The 10,919-nt window shown below is 37.5% G+C and overlaps 1 protein-coding gene across 1 annotated transcript; it reads right to left on the bottom strand.

Annotated features, from left to right (window-relative positions):
- Positions 1 to 957: 957 nt before the first annotated feature.
- Positions 958 to 10,915, bottom strand: vps11 (VPS11 core subunit of CORVET and HOPS complexes). The gene is made up of 16 exons (XM_079860931.1): positions 10,733 to 10,915; positions 10,309 to 10,457; positions 10,061 to 10,196; positions 9,214 to 9,377; positions 8,868 to 9,115; positions 8,582 to 8,783; positions 7,825 to 7,976; positions 7,538 to 7,724; positions 7,284 to 7,427; positions 6,931 to 7,128; positions 6,670 to 6,831; positions 5,851 to 5,984; positions 2,620 to 2,822; positions 2,305 to 2,476; positions 1,754 to 1,976; positions 958 to 1,658 (listed from the first exon to the last, which is right to left on the bottom strand). Exons 1-16 carry the CDS (start codon positions 10,872 to 10,874, stop codon positions 1,491 to 1,493), a joined length of 2,784 nt encoding a protein of 927 aa, XP_079717057.1. The 5' UTR covers positions 10,875 to 10,915; the 3' UTR covers positions 958 to 1,490.
- Positions 10,916 to 10,919: the final 4 nt, after the last annotated feature.

Here is a 10,919-nt window from a genome sequence, read left to right as displayed (position 1 = left end):
TGCCAGAAGAAGAGTCGCATTATTAACAACTTTAGCTGCCAGAATAATAACATTTATTTCAGTATTTTTAAAACATTGCGTTTTGTCTTTAGTTTGTTCCAAAATACCCATTTATAGTAACTGGGTAGTAACGACGAGTCCACTTCTTTTTGTGTGTATTGCATTTCCCTAATAAGATAAATCATTGCATAATGCCACTCTGAAAGAAAAAAAAAACATCATCTAGACAAATTTCTGTTAATATAGGTTTCTAAATCCTTATAAAAAAAATAATGTTGAGTAAATGCAATGATAAAATAAATGCACAATTGTTTCTTTTTCCACTCCACAATATTCACAGATAGAGCAGTCTAATTAATAACCGATGCAGACATAATGGTGGTAAAAACAGGAAGCAATGTCTGTGAAAGTGCACAAACTAGCCCTAAAATGTTACTGATAAACCTGAAAAGCTCGCACGTGTTTCTTCTGAATAAGAGACACTTTGTGCCACCATTATGTTTCACACAGTCTGCTGAGATGTGGCGGGAAAAAGAACAGAAAAACTAAAAAATGGTCATTGGTTTCATAAACATACTAAAAAATATATCAATTCTGATGATAGGGGAACTCTTCACTAGCTAAGGGACAGCGTTTAGAAAGTTTAGCCTGTTTTGACAAATCAAGCCATGGTGCTTTTGCAGGTGATACAGGTTGAAGTTAAAAATGTGATTTGGTTTTGAAAAAAAAAAAAAAAAAATTTTTTTTTGGCAATAATCAAAGTTGAATCAATTCAGACATACAGCAGTTGTATGTGCCATGGATCAGCTCTTGTGAACAGGATGTGGTTCTTAGCTACTTGTCTTGCTGGTTCAGCTGTTTAACGTGGCATATTACTTCTAACCCCCCAAACTGTTTTTGCAAACTAGAAACTATTCCATGCAGGTATATATGAATGGAAATTTGCTTAGTTTTTTTGATGTGCATCTTTTACACATATTTCCGCATGCTGTGGCACATGCAATGTAAAATGCTGTGTAAATATTTCATTTTTATTAATTCATGACAAATCGCAGACATCTGAGATGTGTAAATACAACAAAATCAATGATGATGTTTTACATTAATGACTATTTCACAGGCATTTGATTATTGTTGATTAATTGCTTTATCTGCAGTAATGAGTGGCTGAAATACTGATTAAATATTATACAAGCTGTGCAAGTTGTCTTCTACAGTGCGCCTGTGGCAGCTGGTTTGAAAGCTTGTAAAGGTCACGGTCCTGAACGGTTCTTGCATCTTACTGTCAGCCACAGCGGTTATGATATTTTCTCTTTATGCTTATCTGATCTTGCAGACTACACAGATGGAGAGATACTGCACGAGCTGTGAGTTGCAAAGTTTAATCTGGATTTGTTCCAAGGATGTTAAAGCTGTTTCTGGAGCAAACCAAGAGTCAGATATCAGACCCTACATCAGCAATTCGTTTAAAGTGTACTCCAGTCCAGCTCTCAAACATTCCTCTTGGTGTTAATGAGCAGATCTCTGTTGAATTCAGCCTCCAGATTCCCAGCTCCACTCTTTCCTCCAGGAGGATCCGTTATCAGGGTGAGTTTGTTAAACACTCCACGGCCAAAATAATCAGCGATGACTGAGAAGCCATCATTAGAGCATTTCAACTAAGAGAGAGAGAGAAAAAGACCATTTAATTCTATCCAACTTTCATTTGCATTGTTTTTTGATCAATTCAAAACTGCAGGGGAAAAATCAGCACCTGTCTGTGGAAATGATCGTGCAGGTCTCGTTTCTGATCTTGGGCACGCAACATGTCCATCACCTTCCTGTTCTCAGGGGTGCAGGTGGGGCACTCGGCCTCACTCTCAGCGAAGCTCTCTAAACAGTGCTGGTGGAAGGAGTGGCCACACAGGAAGTGCACAGATGGCAGCTCTAGCGGGCTGTTACACATGCTGCACTTGGTCTTCTGGAAGATCTTTGCACTGAAAAAGCAATGTGAGCAGCTTACTCCGCATCCTCCGATACTTGATTCTGACTGATCGATTGTGGCATAAATTTGTTATGCCATTCAGAAATGAATGAATCAACAGGTGCGTCCAAATTCATGTGCTTATGCTCTATTCTATGCCATTTTGTAGTATAAATGGTGTGTTCACACTGAAAATTCAGTGTGGAATGTTGAACACTTCATGCTCTCAACTGTCGCAGAGGGGAAGTGGCTATAAGAGTCTGATGGTGAATGACAAAATAACCTTATAAAATGAATACACCTCACGGCTGGTCATTTGGCACAGCTCTCGTTTCACTCACCAGGTTTTGAGTTCCTTTATCTCAGCACGTAGATGGGTCGTCTCCTCTCTATACTGTTGAATCTTCCTTTCGTCTTCCTCAATCTGCGAGGTCTCCCTCTCAAGTTTATTTATCAGGTAGTCTTTTATGACTGACAGAGATGCTGTGGAATTATGGGCCAAAGTCTGCACCACTGCAACACAGACACTCACATAAGGTCTAAATGATGATAAACAATATTGCAAACGCTACAATTATATGACCTGGAGTTCATCAAAAGGTTAAGAGTCGGTCAAGAACATTCTGTCATCATGACCTTTAAGACACATTACTCACCCAGAAGAGGAGGCATCAGGTTATTTTCATCAATGTGCTGCAAGACTTCACTAATGTAGGCCTTGCAGTTCTCTTCTTTACGTGCAAAATAGCCTAGCGCCTGTTCCCACAAACACACCTCGTTGTCACCGTAGCGCTTACAGGCCTCCACAACTTTCCCATACTCTTCATTCTGCATGTGGTAATGCATGATCTGTTGGTACCTGCAGAAATAAACAGTTCTGTCACTATTAATCCTGTGCTTTTATTAGATTAAAGGTAAATGTAATGTAAGTTTGCAGTAGAGCTGCACAATTAATCGTTAAAAGATTGCAATCTCGATTCAAACACCCATGTGATCTTATTCCTAAATGATAACTATTTGGCTGTGTCTATTAAACCTCAAATCTGTGTTGGCGCTGCCGCTGACCCAGAGAAAGCAGTTATAATGTACAGGCTACAACAACTTTACATCACAGTGTCCATTACAAATATTCAAATTATCACAGACTGGGATAAAAGTTTCGAGTTCAGATATAGACACTGATGTCTACGGTAGCGATCAAATAGAGCACATCACCTTTTGAAAGTAACTTGAAGCTTCAAATAAAGATTGTTTCGTTTACACCGTTATACCTGTAGGTGGCGACAAGTGACTTAAAAAAATGATTTGCCATTGATTCATTCATTCAAGACATTGGCCCTGTCCAAAATGGCGCACTTCATGAGGACTTTCGGTCTCGTGGACTTAAATTCTCCGTCCCATTCAGCATTTTAACGCTCTGAAGTGTGCTCAGCATCGCCCCCTTTGCACCCTTGAAGCGGTCTTCCGCGAAGCCCGCATAGATGCAGGCTCCACACACTTTAACTACCCAGGAATCCTTGCGAAAGGCCAATCAGACAACGGATGGGAGGAGATTTCGCTCACGGACAATTGTTGACATGGCTGAGAAGAAAATATTATGGTTTTTATGACCTAGATGTACATTTTACCAGTTGTAACCTACAGTTTATACAAACATTATGGTCATCGAGTAGTGGTTGATGTCTCAAACATAATAATAGCACGTTGAATAATACGATCGCATTATGATTCATTAAATAAATAGAACCGAATGTCAGGGCTTTACTGAGTCATATGTAAACATAGTATGAATATTGAAACCTGTAAATTCATCTGAAACTCATGCACATTTTCATTATGTGTTAAAATTGTAATCTTAGTTCAAATGGAACATTATGTATTATTATGTACAACTGTATACATAATTTAAATAAGCATGATGTATCTATTGGCATGCACAATATCAAAATATAGAACTGTAAAATTAGGCTGTGTAGTTGACATGGAGATAAGACGACGGAGCGCAAAAATGTGATTTCTCCTGTCCAACAACAACCAGACCGCTATTTCCGGCGTGACGATCGAGTCTGTCCCAAAAATACCTCTCAATGCGCTCTCGTGGACTCAAGCCAAGGGCCCTATAGGTCTGCACTACATGACATCACCAAAGTGTGGACTCTGAGGAAGTCCACAAGTCCGGAGTGTGGCATTTGAGACAGGGCCTTTGTTCACAAATGCCGATTCATCCAGTATCGAAAAAAGTGAAGTCTTTATGGGTGAGTCATTGAATCACTCATTCAAACTAGGGCTGGGCGATAAAACGATAACGATAATTATCGCGATATAATTTTTCTCGATAAAACGATATCAAGAGGTCGATAAATGTTCGATAATGTTTATGCGCCAAAAGCGGAACGAAACTCATTTGAACCGCGCGCCACACGGACCGTTTATCCGCTCGGCTCAAAGTCCAAACGGCAGCGCGAGCGCGAGCTCACTAAAGTTAGAGCAGATACATTTACTCTGATCGGTCACGAAATCCAGTGAGAAGCGCTTGAATTCAGCGAGGAACACAAATGTCTCAGTGATTTAAACCAGCTTAAAGGCAGATGAAACAGCGCTGACAAACAGGTGAAACACTGTGCGCAACGATATAGTCTGAAGGCTGAAATTCCCATCATTTACCACGGATTTACTGTTAGCTTAGTAATATTAACTGAGTCTGCACCATGAAATGTGGGATATACTGTACATATGGAATTGCTATTATATTATTAATGTAGACAATGTATTAAAGGACTAATGGAATATAATTACAGTATTTAATAATGTATTTAGACTACTGTTTTTCATACAAATACCATAGGAACCATAATGTTACATTTTGCCATGATAGTGAGGTGCTGTAGGGCAGGCTATGCCTGGTTTTATCTGTGGTTATCATGATCTAAATGCATGATACTGGATGACCAATGGTTAAGTTTAATAAAACTCAGTCAGAATATTACATTTTACCAAAAAAATAAATAAATTAGCACATGCAGAAACTAAGAAATTGTCCAATAAAGATATTTATTTTGTTAAGGAAAAATGACAAATGTTTGAATGTTCTACCTCAGATTTGTGAAAAGTTCACCTGTTTGTGTTTGTCCTGATATGTTCTGACAATAAAGAGTAGTTTAAAACCACAGTTAACGCTCTGGTTTCTACAACTTTCACTTAGGAGCAAAAATCTGCCTTTAAACTTTAAAGAAATAAAGATTTGACTTTTAGCGTGATAATTATCGATATCGACTGATATAAAAAAAATTATCGTGATATTTTTTTTTGGCCATATCGCCCAGCCCTAATTCAAACCGATTTAAAAAAAATAATTAATTCAAATTAATTAAACATTTTTAAATAGACTGCGGCAATTAACTTGTTTAATTATTTTGTCATAATCTCTAGTAAATGGCATGTTATTTTGGAGGGTTTTTTTGTGCAGAATCGTGGAAGAATCGTGATCTCTATTTGAAACAACAACAAAAAAATCATCAATCTCAATTTATCCAGAATCATGCAGCTCTAGTTTGTCATGAAAGGAGTTCAGTTTGTAATTTTGGTCTGTTGTCACATAAAGCTATCCACCTTATTTTTAACGCAAGAACGTTGATTTGTCATTTGAAGTTAATTTGAACTATTTGGCTGTAATTTGTAATTTGAAGTTCATTTCAAGTTAAATTGTAAATAGCTATTTTTCAAGTTATTGACATTTATCAGCTTATGAATCTGAAGTCTCGAACATTTACACAAAGTTGCTCACTTCCATGTTGCAAAATAAGGTGGCTTTAGAAGACTTGTAGAAGTCAGGTAGATAACTTTCATAGCACTTTCTGAGTAAGTGAGATTGACAGTGATTCGCTTACAGTTTGCCCTTTTCATACAGATACAGCACTCCTTCCTTGAAGTTGTGCATCTGGCAGAGCACCAGGGCCTTGTCAAACACAGTGTTGTCACTCCTCAGAAGGGACAGCGCTGCCTCCTGCAGGACCTTCTTCTTCTGTCACACAAAAGACAGAAAGAGAGATGAGTTTCCTATATGCTTTCACAACAGCATGTGTACAATCAGTCAGAACTGAACACTTTTTCTAGGGATGCACTGATTCTGGCCAATGCAAATAATATTTTGATGTTATGGCTGATATTATAATTCCATGTTGTCTAAATTGATTGAAAATGAACAGTAAACAAACACTAAAAAGTCAAATTAGTCATTTTCTATGCTACACGTGAACAAGTTTAAACATCATATTACAATGTACAGTACGAAAATTTTATTTTAAAAATTGCATTTAATAGTGTTGTTTTTACATTTAAATGAGTGTTAAATAATAGCTATGACCATCAAAATGTAAAAATAAGTTAAATGAGCTTGCACAATTAAATATCCTATACAATCCTTTTTTCTTTCTTTTTTTCATGCTGAATGTTGGGGGGGGGAATATGCAGGATTCTGTGGAATGGACTTGGTCAAATATTGTAAAATTAATAAAATGGTGCTGAGAGCACTGCACATACATTAGTTGCAAAAATCATTAGATATTTTTGCTAATTTTATAAGTAAACATTCAATTTGGGGGGTGAGGAGTCAAACTCTTCAAAAATCTTTTGAGCTGCAGATGCCTTCTATAATAGCATAATATAACATGAGGTATGTGTAGCAATTGTATGAAGCATGTTTTTACCCCTGGGTCCTGCTCATGTGCCCAGTCCTGTAGTCTGAGCTCTAGTAGAGTGTCATAAACTCCCTCGGGAGAGAACGGATCCACCTGAATCATGTGTTCCAGGAACGCTCGCAGCTCTCTTGGGTTATTGGCAAACACTGGGATGAACTCCTCTGGATTGGCCTGTCAAAAGAAGATTTTGAGATAAAAGGTCATCTAGGGTGTAACTCATTGTTCTTCAGATTCTCAGATTATTTGCTATTGCTAATCTAAATGAATTACCTTGTTTTCCACAGGCCTATCCAGACTGTCCCGGTCAGTTGAGTCTTTGCTGGGGTGATAGTCGGTGCAGAGACGTTTTAAGAGGATAGTGGTGCTCTCAGGCACATGGTGCATTAGTGTTTTACCATAACGTTTCATATTACTCTCCGCCTGATCAAATGGCAACCTCCCTATGTAGCGCAAAGCCTCCTGATAATTCTGAAAGTGTAACAAAAAAAAAGTTTTTCAGGCAAAAACAAGGCAGGGCTAATTTCTTGTGGACGAAATGAAAAAGTATTGGCTTACATAAACTCACTGAAAAGCATTAGTTATGTGTCATAATTCATATCATAGCCCAAAAATGCTGTATCCACCTTCAAATCCTCTAGCTGGATCTTCAGATACCATTCATGGTGCATGTGTCTCTCTGCCAGAAACACGGCGTGACTGTGATAACCGGCCTGACGTAACACCTTGATGGCGATTTCAACATCGAAATGCACCTCACTTTCATTGCTCTACATTCAGAGGAGGGGTGCAGAGTATAAAAAGCATTGTTAGTGGTCAAAGCTTTGTTTAAAAAGCCTAAATGCACATTCAGAGCAAAGGTGATTTCTTTTCTACAGACCTTTATGAACTCTTCCAGCTTGGAGCTGTCCTTTAGTTTGGTGTAACAGTTCAGCAGTAGAGTAGTGTGGTCAGCGTTGGCCAGGGACTGCCTGTGGAGGGCCTGTAGGTACGCCGTCAGGTTATGTATCCTCTGTGCATCCAAAAAGTTACGAATTACGTACGAGGGTTCGAGCTTCCCAATGGTGCTGAGAAAGACAGAAGGTCATGATGTAAGCATGAGAAACAGCTTTCTTGTTTACCGTTTTACATGAAATGTCCAAATAGAAATCTGAACTGCACACCTACCGAATGTACTGTTGAATGGCTCCATCATGATCCCCTTTGTTATAGAGATGGTCTCCATAATGTCTGAATATCTCAGACAGACCATCATTGTCCAGGTGTTGACTTTTAGCCAAATTAATGGCCATCACAAACAGGTTCTTCTTAAACAGCATCTAAGTAACACAACACATAAACTTTTATTATAAATAAATAATTATCATAAGGACAATAATAATTGTGAATAATATTGAATTGACAGTAAAAATCACATTTATTATAGTTTTGAATTGTCAATTTAGTTCTGTTTTTGTTTAATCTATATATTGTTAGTATATTTATAGTTGATTCTTTATTTCAATATATTTAGTGTTTAATGGCTGCCAGTAATGTGTGAACAAATATTTTGAAATATTTAAGTGTTTTCAACATTGATAATAAGAAATGATTCTTGAGCAGCAAATCATTATATTAGAATGATTTCTGAAGGACCATGTGAGACTGAAGACTGGAGTAATAATGCAGAAAATTAAGCATTACCATCCCAGAAATATAAATTACACTTTAAAATATTTATTAAAATACAAAACCTTTATTTTAAATTGTAATAATAATATTTCACAATATTACCGTTTTAATGTATTTTTGATCAAAGAAATGCAGCTTCTTTCATTAGCATAAAAAATCTTACCCAACCCAAACTTTTGTACAGTAGTGTATATAACTTTTTACTTCAGGTAACAAAAAAAAAAAAAGATTATGATAATAACACTGTACTAACCTCTAGCTTGGTCTGTGTGTCTTTTTCTTGGAGCATATACATTGTGTTATCCCTTGTTAGGACATAGAAGGACCCCCATTCTGCCAGAACGTCAATGACATCATCAAACGCCGCACTGTAAGCGATGAACTTGTTGTCCAGGTCATAAATGGTCAGGATGTGCTTTTCTGTAGGGGATGTCTGTCTGCTACCATAATCAGATCTGTACAAATGAAATGTAAAAAATATGAAAAAATCTTAAAGCAAAAAAAAAAAAAGCTAATCCATGCCATAAAATGAGTCTTACTTGCTAGGGGACTTGTTGTTGTGTGTGAGCAGCAGCAGGTATCCTCTGTGCCACTGAGTTAGAAGCTTGTGCCCATCGAATGCGAAACAGGGTCCTCTCTCGTCAGGCTGGTACAAATACACGCAGTCATCTCCAGCCACTATGAACTGAGAGTCCTGCGAGGGGTCTGTGAGCGCCGAGCAGCGCAGCGCACAGCCGTGAGTGTCCAGGTCTATACGTGGGTACTCTTTCACTGACAGTGTGTAACACTGTCAACGTAAAAATATTCCTGCTTTCAGTTCTGTATGATTTACATCTGCTTTCATCACAAAGGCAGGATATCACATCCCATACAACTAAAACATACCTGCACTTTTTCTAAAGTGGCGACAAACAGGTGTGTGACTTTGCCAGCCTGTCGGAAAGCCAGGCCTGTGATTGGACAGCTGCCCTCGTGGAGGCTGAGAGTTTTACTGTGTCTGTCTCTGGTGATGTCACCCTTTGTCAGCACAACACTGCCATCTGTAAAACCTGAGCATTTAACACAGATATTAAAAGCAACATAAAATCTAATTCGGTATTTGGGCATGTAACGCCCACTTTTCACAATCCAATCAATTATTGATGGATAAACTCCCAACCAACACTTTTTCCCTACTAAATTTTCTGTTACACTCTGAAATGCATCATATTACAGAAAGAAATGGGTTGCAAATGCCATTTAGTGTTCAATTTAATAATTGAAATTATTCAAATATTCGAAGGGATTTCAAGTTATATTTACATAGTTTTAGGAAAACCATTAATTAGTAAACTTTTTTAACATTAAAGTGCAGTGTTTATTTTGCTTTATTATTAGCTGCCCTCTAAATCAACTTTTTTTCAAACAGTTATAAATACAAATACTCGGTTCAATTCAATTTTTTTTTTTAAAACGTGGACTAACAATTGTGATGTGTTATTTTAGTATAATTGAGATACTATTATAGTTTTATTAATATTTAGATTTAGTAAGTAATTTTGCTGTTTTTGTCATTTTTGTTTTTTAAAATATCTATATAGTTTGTTTTTTAGTACATCAAGTTAAACTAAATTCAAATAAGAAATGTTACCTTTTTATTTCAAGTAATGAAAATGGTTTTAGTTACTATAACATCTCTGATTTGTTATTAAACCGTGTTATTTAACCCTGATATGGAATTAAAAACTCCTACCTATAGCCATGAAATTAAGATTTTCATGTACACTGAGACAAGACACTTCAGTGGGTTTGTTTCCAGGTATGGCAGGGAATATCCGGGTACACAGAGGACTGCCACTGTCCTTCTTATCAAGGTTCCACACCTTCACCTGATGGGCAGACACATACACACTCTCTAAATCAACTTACATTTCAAAAGCACACAGAGACCAGCACTTGCATTGACATGTAGCTTCAGCAGACACCTGTGGCGAATCTTACCAGAGGATTGATACCATGCTCATCCTGACCCACTGACACCAGGATGTTGTGTTGTTTCAGCTGGTACAGGTGTGTCACGCGCAGTTTATAAGCCTGAAAGCTGGACAGCTGCAGGGAGCGAGTCAAAAACCAGATCTGTCCATCCATATGTGCAATACATGAGTTAAAGAAAACACGCACATATGGCATACCAGAAATCGCTATTTATATTCAGCTAGAATAGAATTTATGAATACATTTAAGGAAACACGTACGTCAAGCATAAGAGATTATCCGTTTTAAAAAGCAGGCTTGCCACAGCCTAAATTATACGATGACTTAGACGACAGTAATTATGAAATTGTAGATATTGACAGATATTATTGTATAACAGTACCATTATTGCTAGCTAGCCACAAGCATGACTTCAGCATTATAAGGATATCTCCAAGCACAATGTGTCCTCGACCTGAATCACAGGCTGATATACCCATCGGTAGTTGGAAATTTTTCCCATTTTCACTCGGATCTTTCACCGTTTCTTTATCGAAAAACACAAATCGTCTCCACTGTAAGAACGCTGCCATTTTCCCAGCAGTTCTTGTTTAGCAAAATCATGTGACTCACATCAC

The sequence above is a fragment of the Squalius cephalus genome, assembly GCF_949319135.1.
Source record: "Squalius cephalus genome assembly, chromosome: 24".
NCBI classification, from domain to species: Eukaryota; Metazoa; Chordata; class Actinopteri; order Cypriniformes; family Leuciscidae; genus Squalius; species Squalius cephalus.
This window is presented reverse-complemented; position numbering and strand designations above follow the sequence as displayed.

Excerpts from the sequence above, each read along its gene's own strand:
- vps11 (XM_079860931.1), bottom strand. The coding sequence starts at position 10,874 with ATGGCAGCGTTCTTACAGTGGAGACGATTTGTGTTTTTCGATAAAGAA. Across the intron at positions 2,823-5,850 it reads CTGTATGAAAAGGGCAAACT|GTACCAACAGATCATGCATT; the intron begins GTAAGCGAATCA and ends TTATTTCTGCAG. Across the intron at positions 1,659-1,753 it reads ACGATCATTTCCACAGACAG|TTGAAATGCTCTAATGATGG; the intron begins GTGCTGATTTTT and ends TCTCTCTCTTAG.